Source organism: Suricata suricatta, chromosome 8 (genome assembly GCF_006229205.1).
Source record: "Suricata suricatta isolate VVHF042 chromosome 8, meerkat_22Aug2017_6uvM2_HiC, whole genome shotgun sequence".
Lineage (NCBI taxonomy): Eukaryota > Metazoa > Chordata > Mammalia > Carnivora > Herpestidae > Suricata > Suricata suricatta.
The window spans coordinates 130,677,548-130,697,318 of record NC_043707.1 but is presented as its reverse complement, the minus strand read 5'-3'; the positions used below and the strand labels follow the sequence as shown (position 1 = coordinate 130,697,318).

Sequence of the window (19,771 nt, the reverse complement as noted above, 5' to 3'; positions counted from 1 at the left end):
CCCTGCAGCAACGGGATCCTCTATCAGTATCCCGACCGCACTGATGTCACCCCTCTGCTCTCGGTGAACATGGGGTGAGTGTCCCAGCCATGGGGGGGCTGGCCAGGTGGGAGGCCCAGTGGTGCGGCGCTGTCTGAGCCTGGGACCCAGGGCTCCTGTTCTGCCCGGCTGGAGCTCACACCCCCTCGTGTGGGTCCCGTCAGCCTGCTCCCAGTCTGCCCCACCCCGTGCCCTGACTGCTGCCCTGGGGTTGGCTGAGCTCTGAGGCTATGGCACCCCAAGCAAGGGGAGGCTGGGCAGCATCCTGTCAGGGGGAGCACGAGGAACTCCTTGCAGGAAAGGGTCTACCTGGGCAGAGGAGGCAGTCCCTCCCCTGGGAGACTCCTGACCTAACGGAAGATGGACACACAGGTGCTTGGAGGAACCCTGGGCCCAGAGAGGCCGTGGGAATGAATGTGCCCTGGTGCCCAGAGGGCCAGAGCTAAGTAAGAGCAGGTCCTCACCCCTTGCCTGGCCAGGTTTAGCTATCTAGAAGGATCTTGGCAATTCTGGAGAGAAAATTGTCGCACAGAAAGGGCTGGGCCTGCCTGGCAGCTTTAAGTCTCTCCTGGGGGCCGAAGGGGTCCGCACACCTACTGGTGTCCTCCAGCCCCTGGGACCACGGGTGCAGGCATGCCCATGTCCGCACGCCCCAAGCCACCCCTGCCTCCTTGCTCCCCTTTCACCCCCCCTCCTCTGGCCCAGGGGGGAGCAGTGCGGTGGCTGTCGGAGAGCCAACACCACGGATCGGCCCCACGCCTTCCAGGTCATCCTCGCCGACCGGCCCTGCCTGGAGCTGAGCGCTGACAGCGAGGCCGAGATGGCCGACTGGATGCAGCTTCTCTGCCAAGCTGTGTCCAAAGGGGTGAGACCCCGTCCAGCACCCCGAGCTCCCTTCTCCAGGCCCACACGCACTCACAGAGCAGCCTGTGAGGACCAAGACGGGGACCTCCAGAGGACAGCTCAGGGGCGGACCCTAGGGCTCCGGGCTGCCTGTGGGCTGGATACTCCCACTGTCACCCCTGGCCCCACCTCCACTTCTCACCTCTGGAAGGGGGAGCCGAAGGGCGGGCTGGGCCCCTGGAGGGGGAGTTCTGGTGCTGCCGGCGCCCCTGGAGAGCTCCAGCTTGCCTCTCCCCTCCCCTCTGCCAATGCCCTTCAGGTCATCCCGCAGGGGGTGACCCCCAGTCCCTGCATCCCCTGCTGCCTAGTGATTACCAATGACCGCCTCTTCACGTGCCACGAGGACTGCCAGACCAGCTTCTTCCGCTCCCTGGGCACCGCCCGGCTGGCTGACGTCAGCGCTGTCTCCACGGAACCCGGCAAGGAGTACTGCATCTTGGTGAGCCGGGTGGGGGTGAGGGTGGGGGCGACGGAGGCAGGAACCCGCAAGCTGTGTCTGCTCACTGGGGGACCCGCTCTCCCCAGGAGTTTTCCCAGGACAGCCAGCAGGCCCTGCCCCCCTGGGTCATCTACTTGAGCTGCACATCTGAACTGGACCGATTCCTGTCTGCACTGAGCTCCGGGTGGAAAACCATCTACCAGGTGCCGAGCCGCCCGGGACCCCGTGGCACCGAGGCAGGAGCCAGGGGCCCAGGGCCAGCCCTGTACCAGTAGCTCTGGGACAGGCTCAAACATTTGGGACCAAAAGGGCAAGACTCCGCCCCTCACGCAGCCGAGGACACGCTGCCCCTCCTGGGTCCCCTTGCGCGGAGGGAGAGCTGGGCCCTGGGCCGCAGCCCTCACAGGCCCCCTCCTCGCCCCCACACAGGTGGACCTCCCCCACAAGGCCCCCCAGGACGCCTCCAGCAAGAAGTTTGAGGACGCCCTGAGCCTCATCCACAGCGCCTGGCAGCGGAGCGACAGCCTGTGCCGGGGTAGAGCCTCCCGAGACCCCTGGTGCTGAGACCGAGCTGGCCGGACCCCTCCCACCCCCGGTGGGGCAAGAAAGGCCAGCGGCACGACACGCACTGTCGCTGCCGGGTCGTCCTGCTGCTCGGGGCCCGGCTTCCACCCCTGTTCCACAGCCCAGTCTGCCCTGGGGGACAGAATACCGGCCGGGGCTTGAGACAGGGTCTCTCCCCTCCCTGGGATCCAGATTGGGGGCTCTGCACCCCCTTGGGCACCCTGCCCGGCCAGCGGTGCCCGGAGAGGGCTGGGGCAGTCGGTCTGAGCCCTATGGGCTCTGTATGCGGCACATCCCGATGGTTCTGCGTCTCTTCAGGATGGCAGTGAGCATGGGATCAGCTCTGAGGGGAGCGCAGGACTGAGAAGGCCGCAGGCCCCTCTTCCTCTCCTGGGGGAGGGGTCTGGGCAGAGACCCGGCCGGTCTTGTTCATTTTTGAACGTTGAGCCGGCCGTGCAGGGAGGCCGGGCACTAAGGTCTCGGTGCATGTTTCCTCCTCACTAACTCCGGCCCCCGGCGCACTGCTGCCTGCGTTGCCAGGGCCCACAGCTGGGGGCCGGGGCCGGTGGCCGGGCTGGCCCTCCCTGGCTGCCCAACGCCCCTGCATGTCCCCGCCTCCCCCTGAACCGCAGAGGCCGGAGGCCCCAGGAAGCAGGCTGTCTCGTTTGCAGGGAGCAAAGGGGAGGGAGGAGGGCTCGGTGGGGAGCGGAGCCCACCAGCCTGGCATCCTGTGGGTGCCTCCTGACCACCCCCTGCTTGGCTGGAGCCAGGCCCTTCTGGAGAGTTCTGTCAAGGGCCTGCTGGGAGAAGGGGTCAGATGGTCTGGGTTTTGTTTTGTTTTGTTTTTTAAATAAAATAGACACGTTATATTGCCAAGACTTGTCACTGGCCCTTTATGACCAGGGCGGAGGAGAGGCATCTCCAGCCTCCCCTCTAAAGCCCTTTGGCCATTCATTCTTCATTCAGTCCACATTCTCTGCCCTGAACTGCTCCGTGCTGACACGGGGAACACGATCGCCCACCGCTCCCCCGGAGCCCTGGAGTTCAGTCCCTTAGGGTGTCTTGGCCTGACCTTTGCCCTCCCTTCTGTTCCCTCAGTGGCCAGGGGAGCTGCGGCCACCGCTCCAGTCTTAGGGCTCGTCTCTACGGCCAGCCTTCCCAGCCTCCCCAGCTCTGGGGGCGAGTGCCGGTCATGTGGGATAGACCCAAGGGAGTCCAAGCTGCCCCCAGACCGCTGGGCGCAGGCCACAGGGCAGCAAGCCCGCCAGGCCCAGGCTCTGGTGGGGTGGAGGTGGGGAGAGGTATCTGGGACCTCAAGCCCTCAGCGCTGCCACTTCTGGGTCCTCACATGTGGGGGGAGAGGAGTGGGTACTGGGAACGGTGGGTGTGGAAGCCATAGAGGTGGGCTTGCACGCAGGATGGCTCCGCCTCTGGTTCAGTTTGGAACTTGGGTGACTCGGGGTGTCCATGGCGGGAGAAAGCTGCCCGGGGTTGGGCGGTGGGGGCAGAGGCTGAGGTGGGCAGGGTGATGCCAGCTCCCAGCCTGAGCAGCCTAGCACCTGACAGCCACTCCCATATTCTCAGGGGCGTGAGCTCCCTTCTCACAAAGGACCATGTACTGCGCACCTGGGTGGCTCAGTCAGTTAAGTGGCCGACTCGATTTCGGCTCAGGTCACGATCTCAAGGTAGTGAGATGGAGCCCAGCGTCGGGCTCTGAGCTACACTTGGAGACTGCTTAAGATTCATTCTCTCTCTCTCTCTCTCTCTCTCTCTCTCTCTCTGAAAAAAAAAAACAACAAAATAAAACAAAGACAAAGGGCCATTTCTATGCCAGGGCCCCTCCAGAAACCTATAGCCCAGAATAGGGAGTTGTGGGAGACAAAGGACGGGAAGAAAGGAGCTGGAAGCAGGGGCGGGGGAGGGCTGTGGGCATCTTCTGGATGGAGCCATGTGCTAGGTTCTCCACACACCTCTATTTTTGAGAGACAGAGAGAGACAGCATGAGCAGGGGAGGGTCAGAAAGAGAGGGAGACACAGAATCTGAAGCAGGCTCCAGGCCCCGTGCTGTCAGCACAGAGCCCAACATGGGACTCGAACCCACAAACCGTGAGACCATGACCCAAGCCGCAGTCGGAGGCTCAATCGACTGAGCCACCCAGGCGCCCCTCCACACACCTCTAATCCTCCCAAACTCCTCTGAAGTAGGGATCCCCATTTTGCAAATTGACTGACGCTAAGAGAGAGGAAGTGACTTGCCCAGGGTCACATATGAAAGCAGAGCCTGGGATTCAAAATCAGTTCCACAGGGGGCTCGAGAAGCCTTTCTCTACGTGTGCTCTCAGTGGGACCATAGACTGTGGAAGCCAGATTGGAAGACTGAGGCCAGGAACGGAGAAGCCACAGAGACGGTGGCAGGGTGGTTGTCTGGGCAGGGTTTCAGGAGCCTCCCCTGCCAGTTGCTCTCTGCCCAGGGCTCTGAGCTGCCACAGGACTGGCTAAACCAGAGGCGGGGCAGGGGCACCAGCCCTTCGCCCCAGCAACACAGGGCCGGAGGGTAAGAAAAGCAGGAGGAGGTGTTTCAGCTGATTGACACCTTCTCCCCGCCCCCAATCTCCCTCCTGCCCCCAGTGACCTTTTCCCCACATCCCAGGGTTCAGGCCCACCCCTGGGGGAGGTGGGGGGAACAGAGGCAGCGGGGATTGGTCAGAGCCGGGAGGGGCGTGTCCCGGGCTCCCGCAGCCCCAGCGGCCGAGCCGAGCAGGTGGACTCCCGAGATAGACCAGCGGCCACCGGCCTGTCTGACCTGGACGTCTGCCCTCCAGACATGGCCCCAGGCCCCCTTAGTCCTCAGCCCTGCGGCCCTGCGGGGGCGCAGACAGCCTAGGCGCCGCCACCCCAGGGCCTGTGCCCATGGCCCTGCCCGGGACGCCACGGGCCTCAGGAACTGAAGCCACGGAGACCGTTGCCCCCGCTGTGGACCTGGTGCTGGGCGCCTCGGCCTGTTGCCTGGCCTGTGTCTTCACTAACCCCCTAGAGGTGGTGAAGACGCGGCTGCAGCTGCAGGGGGAGCTGCAGGCCCGGGGCACCTACCCACGGCCCTACAGGGGCTTTTTGGCCTCGGTGGCCGCCGTGGTCCGGGCAGATGGGCTGTGTGGCCTGCAGAAGGGGCTGGCCGCTGGCCTCCTGTACCAGGGCCTCATGAACGGCGTCCGCTTCTACTGCTACAGCCTGGCATGCCAGGCTGGCCTCACCCAGCAGCCTGGTGGCACCATGGTCGCAGGTGCCGTGGCCGGGGCACTGGGAGCCTTCGTGGGGAGCCCTGCCTACTTGGTGAGTGCCTTGTCTCCATCCTCCGGCACCCTGTGACCCGGCTCCCTCGGGGGGCCTCTGGAGCTGCCTAGGCTGGCCCTGCGGACTCGGATGGGTGGGGCTGGCTAGGCGGGAACATCCCTGCCCAGGATTGGAATCTGCCCCTTGGCTCAAAGCACCAGAGCCTTATCCTGCTCCTCATCCTCCTGGGGTCCCTGCCCCACCAGCCCGAGCCAGGGGAAAGGGCAGCAGGACATGTGCTTGCTCCACCCCAGGGTGGTCCCTTGTTAAGAATAAGCGAGGCCCCCGCGTCCGCGGCTGGATGTCCTCCTGTCTTCATCCTACTTAGTCCTCAGAACAGCTTGTCAGGCATGAGCGGAGGGGCCTGGAGACCGTTAAGTAACTTGCCCCGGGTCACACCAAGATGCAATCCTGGGCTGACTTCAGAGCCTCACCCCCAACCCTATTCCACGCCCCCTAAGCTGTGGGGGCGGGCCGTGGAGCTCTGGGTATCAGGGCACACTGGTCCAGGCCCTCTCTCACGTCTGCTCTCACAGGTCAAAACACAGCTGCAGGCCCAGACGGTGGCCGCGATGGCCGTGGGGCACCAGCACCATCACCAGGTAGGAGCCGTCCCTCACCAGAGCTCCCTGGGCTGGATGGGCTCCTGGGCCTGCAGGCCACCCAGTGACCCGGTATCTTCTCCCCGCAGAATGTTCTGGGGGCCTTGGAGACCATCTGGCGGCAGCAAGGCCTGGCAGGACTCTGGCGGGGCGTGGGTGGGGCCGTGCCCAGGGTCATGGTCGGCTCAGCTGCCCAGCTGGCCACCTTTGCCTCTGCCAAGGCCTGGGTGCAGAAGCGGCAGGTGAGGAGTGAGGGACGCCTGTGCCCACAGACACCCTGAAGTCAGGGCCATCTGCCTCCTTTCTCCCTGTCTGGGCCCTCATCACACCCTAACGTCTCCAGCCGGACCCCCACCTAGGAAAGCCAAGGAGGAGGTGACAGACAGGACCCCTGAAGAGAGCTGAGGACCTTGGCTCTGTGCTTAGGGTCATGTCCGCGGCCTTTGTGGCCAGCAGGAGTGGGGGCCAGCAGTGAGCCCTGTAGCTGTGAAGGAGCTGGGGTGCGGGGTGGCTGGAGGTGGAGGGGCCTGGTCTGCTCCCTTTCCCCTGGCTCTCCCGGCCCACCACATGCTGGGAGGGGAGGGCAGGCGCCCTCTGGATGCGGGGAGAGCACCTGCAGGCATCAGAGCCTGTGCTGTCCCCACAGTGGCTCCCAGAGGACAGCTGGCTGGTAGCTTTGGCCGGAGGCATGGTCAGCAGCGTCGCCGTGGCTGCCGTCATGACCCCCTTCGACGTGGTCAGCACGCGGCTATACAATCAGCCTGTGGACGGAACTGGCAAAGTGAGCAGGGGGCGGTGAGGGAGGGATGCGGGGAGCTAGAGAGCACCCTCCAGCACACACACACAGCCGGAGACACGCAGTCATGTGACATGCACGCAAGCACCCGTGTCCCAGGCTTGGGCTGAGCATCTTCACATCTGGATTTTATTCTATCCTCACACTCACCTTCCTTTTCCCGATGAGGAAACGGACGCTCAGCGAGATCTGGTGACTTGCCCACGGTCACCCTGCTGATAAGTGGCGGAGCCTGAGTCAGAATCCAAGCCTGACCCCACGGCCCCGCAGACACGCACGGGCCATCACGTGCCCCTGTGGCAGGTTGTGCTCAACACAAAGGTGCCCTCCACAGACGGAGGTAGGGCTGGAATCCACCTGTTCCAGGGCTGGGGCTGCCTGGAGGAAGAGGGCAGCCGACAGGGCCACCTTTCTATAATTTGCCCCGCTTGGCTCAACGTGAGTCTCTCTACTGGTGTGCCACAGTAGCCCCTACCCACAGATACCCCTGGTTGTGCCAGCCAGGGCCCCACGACTGCTGTCGTGACATCTGCCCTGTGTCTGTCCCCAGGGCCAGCTGTATGGCGGCCTCGCCGACTGCCTGGTGAAGATCTGGCGGCAGGAGGGCCCGCTGGCACTCTACAAGGGCCTGGGCCCCGCCTACCTGCGCCTGGGCCCCCACACCATCCTCAGCATGCTCTTCTGGGATGAACTCCGGAAACTGGCTGGGCGGGGCCTGCGCCAGGGCACCTAGGGGGCTGCCCTCACCCCCGTATCCCGACACAGCCCGGCACTTGGCAGGAAGTAATGGCCCGTGCCAGCTGGGAGTGGCCGGCTCAGAGCAGGCGACAGGCCCGGACCCTGCCACAGGTCTGAGGAGAGTGTGGACAGCGCTGGTCCCCCCAGACCCATGGCCCCCTGGGGCCAGAGCCCCTGTTCTGGATGGCCAGCCACTCTGTTCTCCAGCAAATTCTCTTCCCTCTCTGTACTGGCTTTACCTTATCCCAGATATCAGGGTGATAATCGCTCTCGGGGAAATGGCCATCACCTTGAGCTAGTCACTTACCTGCATCAGCTTGCTTCGTCCTCAGTGCGAGACGGTAAAACCTTCTTTTACCAAGAGGAAGCTGAGGACTCAGAGAAGTGAAGTGCTTTGACCAAGGCCGCACAGCTCTGAAGCGACCGAACGAGGCCTGGAAGTTGGCTCTGTCCAGCCCAGGCTGGTGCCCTGGCCAGAGCCAGGACCACGAGGGCTGGAGGGCCCTAGAGTCACTGCGAGGCACCGCGAGGCCGGAGCGCGCCTCCGACAAGATGGGTTAAACCACACATACTGTCTCACCGTGTGGAGGCTGGACGTCCGACATCAAGGCATCAGTGGGGTTGGTTTCTTCTGAGGCTTCTCTCTCTCCCTCTCTCTTTCTCCCTCTCTCTCTCTCTGGCATGTGGATGGCTGTCTTCTCCGCGTGTCTTCACATGGTCTTCCGTCTGGGTCTGTGTCCTAGTCTTTTCTTATAAGGCCCCTGGTCACGTTGGGTGAGCACCTACCCTAATGTCCTCATTTTAACTGAATTGCCTCTTTTGAGAGCCCATCTCCAAGTCACATGTGGGGGGTTAGAACTTCAGTATATGAATTGGGGGAGGACATAATGGAGCCTACAACACCGGGAGCTTTTACAGAGGGCCTCCCTAGGGGCCCAGCACCGTAGGCGTTTGGACAGATCCTCACGACCCTTCTGAAAGGGATCTCTTGAGATGCCCATTCTTCAGATGAGGAGGCTAAGGCCCAGAGCGGGGGAGTGACAGCTCAACGTGGGTAGCAGAGCTGCGTGTCCTCACCCTGGGCCCTTCCCCAGGCTGCAGGCACACTCTTCCCAGTGAGTATGTTCCTAAGGGCCGTGCTGACCGTTAGGCTCCAGAGATGGACGGCGAGTCCCTGGAAGGGGGGAGGACCGGCCCAAGTCAGGCGGAGCCTAAACCAGCTGCCCCACCGTAGCCCGTGTCTGCTGCTCCCCAGGGGCCCCCCCTACCACACACTCCAAACCAATAAAGTTTTCTATTTTGTTTACTTCAACGACTCCCTTTGACTGCAGCCTTGGTCTCCCCGACCCCTGAACCCTCCCCTCCCGCTTGGCTCTCTCTCCTCCGTCTGGGAAAGGAGGGTCCAGAAGATGTGCCGCACCCCACTGCATCCAAGCCAACTGAGGCCTGCCACCTAGTGGACATAGGGAGGATCGTCGAGGCAGGCCGCCCAGTGGCCGAGGGAGAGGGGGGCCCAGAACTGGATCTCAGCTTCAGGCTGTGGGGGGACAGACCCCCTTCCAGAACTGGGACTGAGGGGGCTGAGCCTCAGGTTGTGTGGACATAGACACCCCCTTCCGGAACTGGGGCTGAGGAGGCTGAGCCTCAGGCTGTGTGGACACAGACACCCCCTTCCAGAACTGGGGCTGAGGAGGCTAAGCCCAGATGCAAGGCTGGGGGCTGGGAAGGAGCAACAGATAAGGCCTCGGGCTTCAGGAAGGCCCTGTGGCGTAAGGTCTAGGGTAGGGTGAGAAAAATGGGCACCTGACTTGAGCAGCGACAGAGGCCAGAGACCAGTGCAGGTCTCATGCTGCCCAAATGCGGAGCCCCTGGGCAGGGGTTGGCTCCCAAGGCCTGTAATCCTGTGGCCCTGAAGGTGTAAGGCCCCTGCCTCCCCTCCCTTCTCCCCTGCCCTGAGCTTCTGATCCCTCCCTGCCCCTCCCCTCCCTCCACTGACACCTTTGCCCCGTGACGTTGGTCTCTCTGGTGCGGACCTGGCCAGAGGTGGGGGCTGATCCCGGCAGCGGCCATGTTCTCCCTGTCGTCCCTGCCCTCCTGGCTCCCCGGCCTCCCCTTCCTCCAGTGGGGCTCTGGCCTCCTAGACTCTGTCCTGCAAGGTGAGCGCCACCTCCTTCTCCTGCGCAGCCACACCCCCTCCAGCAGCTCTGGGCAGCTGCAGGGTGGATCCCCCACGTGGGTCTCCCACCACCTCTGCCCCTGCCAAACTGCTTGCCCTCCCGCCTGCCCCTCAGGCCTCATCGGGGCCAGTGGAGTCTCGGTCCTGAACAGCCTCCTGAAGGTCTACTTCTTTGTGAACTGTGCCAAGTGAGTGCCTGCCAACCCAGCCCACTCCTGGGCCCCGAGCTGAATGTGGCCTCCGAGGGCAGGCCTGGAGGGAAGGGAGCCCCATCCCCAGCCCGCGTGTCTGGGGGCACGCCCCTGCCCACACCCCTGCCCACGTCCACTCTGCCCCACAGCGACCCTGAGCGGCAGCTGGAAAAGCGCCGGCTGCAGGCCCAGTGGGCCTCGCTGGAGACCCTGCACCTGGCCGGGCTGGCCCTGATCCTGACCGTCGTGGGGACCCGGGTGGCCGCCCTGGTGGTGCTGGAGTTCTCCCTGCGGGCCGTCTCCACGCTGCTGTCTCTGGGCAAGGTAAGGCTCCCGAGGTGATGGGTGAGGCACCGCCCGGGCCTGGACCCTACTTTTCACCCTGGAGCACCCTGTCTCCTCACTACCCCCTCTCTGTACGACTGAGGCTGGAGGGTGCAGATGGCCCCCTGGGGTTGCGAAGGCCAGTGCAGTCCCTGCCCATAGTGGATGCAGCCCAGCCCCAAGAAGAGGGCTGTGGCAGCTCCTGGATCCCCAGCTCCCCGCGTGCCAGGCACTGTGCCAGGTCCTCTGAGTGCGTCGTCACCTCGTGTATCTGCAGTCATAGTGGGGTGGAGCTCTGCTGTGATCCCCACTTCACAGATGGGAACACTAAGGCTCAGAGAGGGTAACTGGTTTGTCCCAGGTCAACAACCAGCAAGAACTAGAGTCAGGCTCTGATCCCAGGTCTGCGAGGCTCTGAGCCACAAACCTTCAGCAAGCTCGTGGGTCCCAAGTAACAATCGTGACTGAAATTAAGCAGAAAGAAATGATCCCAGGACAGCCTGTCCTTGACAGCAATACCCCTTCTTTTTTTTTTAAGTTTATATCTTTACTTATCCATTCGTTCATTCATCCATTCATTTTATTGTGAGAGAAAGAGAGCGAATCCCAAGCAGGCTCCGTGCTGTCCCAAGCAGGGCTCGATCTCACAAACCATGAGATCATGACCTGAGCCGAAATCAAGAGTCAGACGCTTAACTGAGCCCCCAGGCGCCTCAGGGATTATGAATTCTTTGGGAGCGATCCCCAGGGTTCCCTCAGGCTCCAGCCTCCTACAGAGTGGAGCCTCTGACCTTCGAGGCCCCTTCGCCCCCCCTCAGGGGAGGGGCAGCCTGAGCCCCCAGCCCCGCGGTGCCCCTTCTCCCCCCTCCCCCGCCCAGGGCTCCCAGAGCTCCGAGATGCTGCAACTGCACCTGCTGGGCCAGTACTCGCTGGGCTGCGGGCTGACCTGCGGCCTGAGCTTCCTGCAGGAGGGCGCCCCGCACCGCACCCTGAACCTGCTGCTGGGCCTCGGGCTGGCGGCGCTGCTCCGCTCGGGCGCCGGGCGCCTCTGCCGCCACGTCTGCTGGCTCTACGAGCTGCACAGCGGCCAGCGCTACTGCGGGCTCTGCCTGGGCCTGCTGGCCGGCGCGCACGGCCTCCCCCGGCTGCTGACCCGCGCCCTGGCCGTGGCCTTTGCCGTGGGCGACCTGGCAGCCGTGGCCCTCATCAACCGGGACTTCCTGAGCATGTCGGACGCCGTGCGCTTCTGGACGCCGCTCGTCATCTGCTACACCCTGCTGGTCATCTACATGCAGGGTAAGGGCCGCGGGCGGGGTCCTGGGTGGGTGCCCAGGGAAGTTGCATCCCACTGTCCGACCTGGGCATGGCGTCGTGCTTGGCCCTGGGGAGGCCAACAACAGCCAGACCACACCCCGTCGCCCCAGGGCGCCCAGTCTAGTCACAGAAGCCGGATGGGGCAGCTAATGGGAGGGTGCGGTGTACAGTGGGAGCCTGAGGAGATGGGGCTTGAACTGGGTTCTGAAGGAAAGGAGGAGAGCTCCGGGAGAGGTGGTGAAGGGGGGCGGGGAAGAGATCCTGGCAAAGGGAACCGTATATGCCAAAGCCCAGAGGTGAGAGGCGCCATGGCCGCTGTGAAACAACTGAAGAAACTGGAGTGTGGCTGTCACCGCACGGGGGTGGGGAGGGGATGAGGCCGGCCAGGTCGATGGAGGCCTGATGGGGACCTCTCAGCAGCCCAGTGTCGGCAGCTGATGAGAAGCCATTGCATGGCTTTCAGCAGCAGAGAGTGACCTGGTCAGATACAGGCTGTAGGGAGGACCACCTGGCTACAGGGTGGAGATGGGGTAGAGGTAGCAGGACGGGAAGGGCAGTCAGGCAGAGAGCAGCGGTGCAAAGGCCCTGAGGTGGGAGCAAGTTTGATATGCTGGGGAGTAGAAAGAACGGGGGGCGAGTCAGAGGTGAAATGAGGGCACGGCTCCAACCAGGCAGGACATCACAAGCAAGGTGAGGAATTTGGAGTTTACGCCAAATGCTGCATACAGTCCTGGGAGGAGCAAAGGAATGATTTTATCTCATCACTGTGTTTAGAAGGTCACTAGCTGCTGAGGAGACATGGAGGAGACACTTGACCTACAAGGTCAAGAACAGCAGCCAGGGGCCCAGGCTGGTGGGGCAGCGAGAGTGGGGAGATGGGCTCAGGTGGGGATCTATTTGTCAGAAAGAGTCCCTGGGGCTTACGGACTGATGAGAGGCGGGAGTGTAGTCAAGACGATGCCCGCAGCTCGGAACTAGGGTGCTCCCCCCACCCCCTCCTGAAGGCAGAGCACAGCCCTGGGGAGGCCTGGGGGTGGACAGTGAGACCCCGTTAGGAAGCAGTGCCTGGTACCAGGCAGGGGCTCAGAGAGGGAGGACAGGAGAGGGGGGAGGGAGGAGGCTGCAAGAGTGGGGGAAGGCTCACACCACGGAAGGTTGGAGGGCAGCGGGGAGTCCAGACCCCATCCCAGCTGGACCTCAGGGGCGCCCTGCCCCCACAGAGGAGCAGCGGCAGAGCCCCGGCCTGCAGAGCCAGGTCCAGACGGTGCTGGTCCGCATGGGTGGCCTCTTCGTGCTGCTGTTGACCGTGGGCAGCTGGCTGGACCTCCTGGGAGTCCTCCTGTCCCTGCTGGGCGAGCTCTGGTGCCTGACCCGCATCCGCACCCTGCTGGACCTTTGCCAGATACAGGTGGGAGCTGAAGCCGCTGCTCCAGACGGGCCCAAGGAGCCTCGAAAGCCCCGAGTTCAAGAAGAGCTGGGGTGACCTCTCTTGGGGTGGGGGCGGAAGGAGCAGACATCCCCTCTTCCACCTGGTGTGAACTGTTGACCCCTCAGAGGTCCTGCATGGGAGGCAGGGCCTGGGTCACTGGGGACCTAAAGCACCCCCACCAAGGGAAGGGGGAACTGAGTGGTCTCCTGCATTCCTCCCTCCCCCCCCACCTTCCCTCAGGATTTTCCAGCCCAGAGGCCTTCAGCCCCAAGGCAGCCGCAGCCGCAGCCCTCAGCACCTGGCCAGCCCCAGGGGGCAGCCCCCTCCTGACCGGCCGGAGCAAGGACTTGGAATCTGTCTCGGGCCCCCCCAGGCTCATCGGGAGGTCTTGACCCCAGGACTAGCTGGGGGCAGGCTGGCCCCACCTGGAGTTCAAGGGGCTCTTGGGAGGGAGAGGAGGGTTTGGGCTAGGGCCCTCCGAAGGGGGCACCTGGAGGCTGCTGGGTGAACCCCTTTTTTTCTCAGGCAGGCACACCTGCCTTCCTGGGATGAGGGGGCCTTGGGGGGATGGGGGAGCACTGCATTCTCAGAACGGCTTCCCCTTTTCTGGCCTCCCTCGCCCTCTCCATGAACAATAAAGATGATTTTCTCAGCCTGCCTTAGCATCAAGAACACACAGAGAAGGAAAGAGGCTTTTCTGAGGCCACACAGCACCTCTGGCTGGGGCAGGCCCCGGGGATACACGCTGGGCTGGGTCCCCTGGGGTTCGGGAGTTCAGTATTGAGGTGGCCGAGGAAGTGAAGGGCGGGTGTGGTGGCCTGGACACGTGGTCTAGCACCCACCTTCTCTCGTGGGCGGCTGGAGCCCGTGTTCTGTTCCGTCCCAGGCTCAGAAACAGCTGCAGGGAGGCTCCTGTAAGACCAGGAGGATCCTCGCCATTTCAGCTTCTTTCAGCCTCGAATTCCCTGCAGGGCCCAGCCCAGGGAGGCGACAGAGCATCTGGGAAAAGGGTGGGTACCAGCCCCTCTCCTTACTTGCTGTGTGCCCTTGGTGCTTCGCTGCCACTCTCTGAGTCTGCCACCTGTGGGGTGCTTACCGTGTGCCAAGCACTATGCCGGGCACATTTATAATCTCATTTCATTCAGCCTCAAGAGGCAGGTACTGTTATCTCTTTTTACAGATCCAGAAACAGGCTCAGAGAGGTTATGTAACTTGCTCAAGGTCACAGAGCTAGTGAGTGGCTAAGTCAGGATTTGAATCCAGGTGGCCTGACCCCAGAGCTCACATGCTTTGCCTGCTTCCTGCTACCTTCTTCTTGTTGAAGAACTGGGGCCGGGGAAAGCACTTAAAATATGGCAGGTCCAGTCCTGGAAGGTTCTGGAATCTGATTCCAGCCACCTTGTGAGCAGGGTAGCCTGATGCTCCATCACAGCCATGTTACCCTGGCCTGGGCACCCAGCCCACAGGGCAGTTTCCACAAGGACTGAAGGCCCAACCCGGGGCCCTTTCCCAGGAGGGGCTCCACAGGCTGAAGGAGACTCCCGGCTTCCAGGCTTCCTGAGGGTTGTGACGGTCAGGTTGTCTGTGATGAAGGCAGCAAGGAGGAGGAAGGGGAGAAGGTTCTTGAAGGATTCCAGGTTTGGCAAGCCCGGCTTCTCAGCAAAGGCCACCATGGTCACCCAAAGGCTTCAGGACAGAGTCTGGTGTAGGATTCTCCGCTCTCCACCCCGGGTCACACTGGGGACATGGGGCAGGCTCGCCCCCAGTCCAGACAATGTGGGTTCAGCTCATTCTTCCAGAAATGGCCGTCCAACTGACATTTCAAGCCCAATCCTGGATCCCTTGCTCTCTGCGCCCTACCCCCAGGAAGGCCTCTTAGCCCCAAAGTAGCTGAGGTGCGGGAAATGCCTGTGGCTGCCCCCTCCCCCAATCCAGGAGCTGGCCCTCTTCTGGCTGGGAGTGTGTTCAGTTCCCTCCGGGCAGGAAACTTGTCCCAGTCTGGGAGGAAATGGCTCAGTTAGTTGGGCACCCAGCCAGCCCTTGCCAGACCCAGACTGGGCACCGGGTTCCAACTCAGCCCTCATGTTTTTGCTGGAAAGTTCTCTGGCCTACGGGCCCCTAGCACAGCCTGGGACCTGGTGGGGACAGGGCTGGGAGCGGGTTGGATTTGGAAGTCCTTTCCTTTTTATGGACACAGGGACCATTTCCAAACAAAAATTGGGCCACATGGGTTGGAATAGGATTCTTTTCTTATCTATTAAATTATTTTGATGAAAAAGTCTGACAAGCTTATAAAAATTAGATCACTCTAAGCGAGGTCTCCATACCAAACACAGAAAAACAGGCCTGAAGTCCAGAGCGCAGAGCAAATCCACGAGGTATGGTCTGGAATGGGGTGAAGCTGGGACTTCTCTGAGAGACCATGAGAACTCCGACCCTGGGCCCTGACCAGCATCCTTCTGAAGAGGAGGGAGACCAGGGCCCCCAGTCTCTGCTAAGAGGGGATGGTAACCTCCAGGGCAGCTGGGATTGGGGTGAGCCGGCCCCCTCCCTCCTGAGTCACCCATTTCTGCCTCTTCTGAGCTATGGCGTCGTCCCTTTGGGCATTGTCCCCTATTCACTCATTCACAAGTAATTACTGAACATTGGCACGGGGCCAGGCTCTGGGCTGGAAAAAATGCACAAGTAGTAACTGGACTGTAAGGAAAAGTAAATCTGGGTAAGGGGAACAAAGCAGCAGGAGACAGGCTAGCTAAGGTGAGTGTATTTGTGACCCATGGCTGTGTAACAAATAGCCCCAAAGCTTAGCAGCTGAAAACAACAGACATTTATTGTCTCACTTTTTCTGTGGGTCCCGCAGCCTGGCTGGGTCCTCTGGTTCAGGGTCTCCTCACAGGCCACAGTCCAGATGTTGGCCAAGGCTCCGGTGCCATTGTGACACTTGGCCGGGGTAGGGTCCCCTTCGAAGCTCACTCACATGGCTGGTGACAGGATTCAGTTTCTTGCAGGCTGCTGGGCTGAGAGTCTCAGTTCCTCTCTGGCTGTCGGCCAGGGGTCTCCCTTGGTTCCTTGCCATGTGGGCCCTTCCATAGACAGCTCACAACATGGAAACTGGTGTCCCCCAGAGTGAGCCAGTGAGGGACAGAGAGAGAGAAAAGGCGGGCAGAAGTCACAGTCTTTTTGTAGCCCAATTTTTTAAATTTATTTTTGAGAGAGAGAGAGAAGACAGAGCACAAGCAGGGGAGGGGAGCGAGAGAGGGAGACACAGAATCCGAAGCAGGTTCCAGGCTCTGAGCTGTCAGCACAGAGCCCGATGCGGGGCTCAAACTCACAAATGATAAGTTCATGACCTGAGCTGTAGTCAGACGCTCAACCGACAGAGCCCCCCAGGCACCCCACATGCTGTACATTTTTAAAGGATTCTTCTCCTTGCTGTTGTAGGACAGACAGCGCAGAAACAAGTAAACGAGTTTGGAAGCGTTTGGAATGACCCAGGCAAGATGATAATACCCTGGGAATAATAGGGCTTGGACCAAAACGGCAGCCACGGGGGTAGTCAGAAGCGGCTGTTGGATATGGATATAGTTTGAAGAGTTCATAGGACTTCCTGACCCATGAGATGTGGGTTTGATAGAAAGAGATGAATCAAGGATTCTTGGCTTTTTGGCCTGAAGAGCTGGGCCAGTGAGACGGGAGGCATCTGGCGCAGAGCAGGGCACCTGACGCAGGTGCGGTTGGTGTGGACGGGAAGGCCAGGTGTGAGGACGTGTGTGATGGGGGTTTAGGAACCCCTAACTGACAAGGAGCTCTTGGCGCTGAATCCTGAACGTTGGGGTGGGGGGGAGTGGTGCGGAAGCCCAGGTGCAGAGCTATCTGAGGGACAAAGAAAGGTCCCTGTGGCTGAGAGAGGGCGCGAGGGACACAGCAGTGGGAGATGCTGTCGCCGAGGCTGCCTGTGGCCAGATGGCCAGGTCACAGGAGGGCTTGGCATTCCTCCTCCGCCGCCTTCCCCGCCCCTCCGGCCCAGCTGCTGGAAGCAGCAGGGGCTCAGACGGTCTGGGGGGTGGGTGGCTGTGAGGATCACATGCTGCTCTGGTGAGATGGTCTGGCCATCAGGGTGGACATGGGGTATAAAGAGTAAGAGCAGGGCCAGTCCAATTTTAAGGGCCAGTCCAATCTTTAGGAAGAAGAATACAAAATTTGCATCGAAGTGACTAGTGATAGAACAATAAAGAAAAGCATAACAAATCATTGGGGGTCTGGAGACTTGGGTGCCTCCTTCCGACATCTCCCTGGGCAGTGTGCCAAGGGCAGTTCATGGAAAATGCTTCCTGAGCGTGACCTGGTCGCCTTCCCTTCTAGAACGTTCTGTAACTCCCAGCAGCCCTCACAGGGGCCCTACCACTGAGGGGCCTGCACTCATAGCAAACGCACCTTGGCTAAGGGAGAAGTAGGGAGGCCAGCTGGGGGGGGGGAGGAGGGGTCTTAGGAACTGGGGGTGCTAAGTAAGATGAAGCCAAGGGTGGGGGCTCCCGGTGGGGGTGGGGGCTCAAGCAGGGGGACGGGATCAGTGAGGTGTTTGAATGCGGGCTCAGCCTCGACAAACAGCCAAGGGCTTGGGGCAACCTCACGGACCTCCAAAGTGACCGACATCAGGATTTCCTCCTCTCTGCCCAGAGAAGGGGCTCCAACTTCCAAGGCCAGGGTCACAGAGGGGCCTTCCCAGCTGAGCCTCTAGCCCCTCCATGGAGCCCGTGCTGATTTGAGAAGCAATGGTCTGACCGTGGGAACCAACAAGCCCAGACGGTGTCAGCTCAGGCCCCGGCCGAGGAGGGGATTAAGACCCAGACCGTGTTGTCACAGCCAGGTCTGGGAGGCTGGGCCCTGCGTGGCCCAAGCGGACACAGGCTTGGGGCCTGAGAGCAGGGGAATTTATGCGGCCATGATGTGCCCAGTTTGCTCCCCTTTCGATTTTGTTGTTGTTTTTGTTTTAAAGAATCTATTTTTTAAATTTTTCAATGTTTTTTATTTATTTTTGAGAGGGACACAGAGTTCTAGCAGGGTAGGGGCAGAGAGAGAGAGAGAGAGAGAGAGAGAGAGACAGAATCTGAAACAGGATCCAGGCTCTAAGCTGCCAGCACAGAGCCCAACGTGGGGCTCAAACTCCCAGATCATGACCTGAGCCGAAGTCAGATGCTTAACTGACTGAGCCACCCAGGCGCCCTTCCCCATTGGTTTTTGTTTATTTTTAAGTTTATTTATTTTTGAGAGAGGCAGAGCAAGCTGGGGAGGGGCAGAGAGAGAGGGAGAGAGAGAAAGAGCCCCAAACAGGCTCTGCACTGTCAGCGTGGGGCCCGACGTGGGCTCGAACCCCTCGACCATGAGATCATGACCTGAGCTGAAACCAAGTCAGAGGCGTAATCACCTGAGCCACCCTCGTTTTCAACCGTTTTCCCTACACGCGGCGCCTGAGTAAAGCCGCCTGGGGCCAGCCAACCTGAGTTCAAATGAAGCTCGTTCGCTGAGTGCGACCTTGAGGGCGTTGCAAGTTCGAGTGCACTGAACAGCTGGTGGAGGGGGGGCATGGAGCCCAGAGGCTGACCGTGGGCTCTGGCCCCCCACCCCTACCCGGCCGAGGGACTGTAACCGAGTCTCAGTCATGCCTTCTGATGTGAAGGCCCAGTGAACACATCTGAGTAAGGGGATGGGGTGGGAGGCACCGAATCAGGTGACGAAGAAGGGACCGCAGAGACCCATCTCAGGGGAGGAAGGGAATGAAGAGCCCCCCGTCCCCCATCTTGTCCAGGAGACTTTCCCCGGATACAGAAAGATGAGCACGTGTGCATTTCACTTGCAAAGAGCTGTTAATATGCTAATTCTCCACCGAGGAATTATAACACTGTGCTATGCAGTTTTCCTGCATCATCTGCGCACCGCCCCCCCTCCATGAGGAGTTGATTGTTTTCTCTGTCTCCCCAGGAGAAAACCCAAGGTACAGAGAGATTCCGTGACTTGCTCAAGGTCACAGAGCTAACAAGCGGGAGAGCCAAGATCCAAAATCAAATAGGTCTGATTCCAAAGCCCAAGTTCTTAACCTCTGACAGCCCGTGATTTGTATATGCAGCTACCTAAGACCTCCAACCCCAACTTGTGCATTTTGTAAGAATTACTGAGTCCTGACATGTCAAGCACGATGCTGGGTGCTGGTGCCCCAGGAAGGAACGAGTTGCAGGGGTGCCTGGGTGGCTCAGTTGATTAAGCGTCTGACTTTGGCTCTGGTCATGATCTCATGGTTCATGGGTTTGAGCCTGGGGCCGGGCTCTGTGCTGACAGCTCAGAGCCTGGAGCCTGCTCAGATTCTGTGTCTCCCTCTCTTTCTGTCCCTCCCCTATTCGTGCTCTGTCTCTCAAAAATAAACATTAAAAAAAAAAAAGTAATGAGACGCAGCGCCGGTGCAGTCTCATGGGGAAAGCGTAGTGGTGCAACCCTGCAAACTTGGGATAGATAAGACTCCTATGCCTACCTGGAGAAACCAGGGCAGACTTCTCAAAAGTGACAGGGGTGCAGAGTTTACTAGAAGGAGGAGGGGATCCAGACCCATGGGGCCTCACCAGTCTTCATCATGACTCTGCTTTAAGCAACTGAAACACAATTTTAACCTGTGGAAGACAAGGCAAGAAAAAAGAGAATGCATTGGCTCTGGAGATCCAGAGGGAAGACTTCAGGCATGGCTGGATCCAGCAACATAAGTGATGAGACCAGTTACCTCTCCTTCTTTGTCATTTTGCTCCTTTGCCCTCTGTGTTGGTCCAAGTGCTCATAAAAATGATGCCAAGCTTGTGTTCTGGGAGCCTCTTTCTAAATAGTCACAGCCAAATACCAGAGTAGGGGTGAAGTTGCTTAGGCAGAACTTGGATGTTACCAGA

At 60.7% G+C, this 19,771-nt stretch overlaps 3 protein-coding genes across 3 annotated transcripts in view; all 3 read left to right on the top strand.

Annotated features, from left to right (window-relative positions):
• The window catches only part of PLEKHM2 (pleckstrin homology and RUN domain containing M2), a 36,097-nt gene extending 33,276 nt beyond the window's left edge, over positions 1-2,821 (top strand). Inside the window, exons 16-20 of the mRNA XM_029946437.1 lie at positions 9-74; positions 745-904; positions 1,202-1,381; positions 1,468-1,584; positions 1,811-2,821. Coding sequence (XP_029802297.1) covers positions 9-74; positions 745-904; positions 1,202-1,381; positions 1,468-1,584; positions 1,811-1,945 — 658 coding nt within the window. The 3' untranslated portion in view covers positions 1,946-2,821. The remainder of the gene's footprint in view (positions 1-8; positions 75-744; positions 905-1,201; positions 1,382-1,467; positions 1,585-1,810) is intronic.
• Positions 2,822-4,694: 1,873 nt separating this feature from the next.
• SLC25A34 (solute carrier family 25 member 34) lies at positions 4,695-8,723 on the top strand. Its single transcript, XM_029947902.1, has 5 exons — positions 4,695-5,275; positions 5,812-5,877; positions 5,967-6,119; positions 6,524-6,658; positions 7,224-8,723. The coding sequence occupies exons 1-5, from the start codon at positions 4,856-4,858 to the stop codon at positions 7,404-7,406; spliced, it is 957 nt and encodes a 318-aa protein (XP_029803762.1). The 5' UTR covers positions 4,695-4,855; the 3' UTR covers positions 7,407-8,723.
• A 726-nt stretch (positions 8,724-9,449) lies between these two features.
• On the top strand, positions 9,450-13,502 carry TMEM82 (transmembrane protein 82). Its single transcript, XM_029949162.1, has 6 exons — positions 9,450-9,567; positions 9,703-9,775; positions 9,928-10,102; positions 10,981-11,398; positions 12,637-12,824; positions 13,086-13,502. Exons 1-6 carry the CDS (start codon positions 9,480-9,482, stop codon positions 13,173-13,175), a joined length of 1,032 nt encoding a protein of 343 aa, XP_029805022.1. The 5' UTR covers positions 9,450-9,479; the 3' UTR covers positions 13,176-13,502.
• Positions 13,503-19,771: the final 6,269 nt, after the last annotated feature.

Coding starts and splice junctions, on each gene's coding strand:
- SLC25A34 (XM_029947902.1), top strand. CDS start 4,856: ATGGCCCTGCCCGGGACGCCACGGGCCTCAGGAACTGAAGCCACGGAG. Junction 5,276..5,811: donor TGGGGAGCCCTGCCTACTTG/GTGAGTGCCTTG, acceptor CTGCTCTCACAG/GTCAAAACACAGCTGCAGGC. Junction 6,659..7,223: donor CTGTGGACGGAACTGGCAAA/GTGAGCAGGGGG, acceptor GTCTGTCCCCAG/GGCCAGCTGTATGGCGGCCT.
- TMEM82 (XM_029949162.1), top strand. CDS start 9,480: ATGTTCTCCCTGTCGTCCCTGCCCTCCTGGCTCCCCGGCCTCCCCTTC. Junction 10,103..10,980: donor CGCTGCTGTCTCTGGGCAAG/GTAAGGCTCCCG, acceptor TCCCCCGCCCAG/GGCTCCCAGAGCTCCGAGAT. Junction 11,399..12,636: donor GCTGGTCATCTACATGCAGG/GTAAGGGCCGCG, acceptor CTGCCCCCACAG/AGGAGCAGCGGCAGAGCCCC.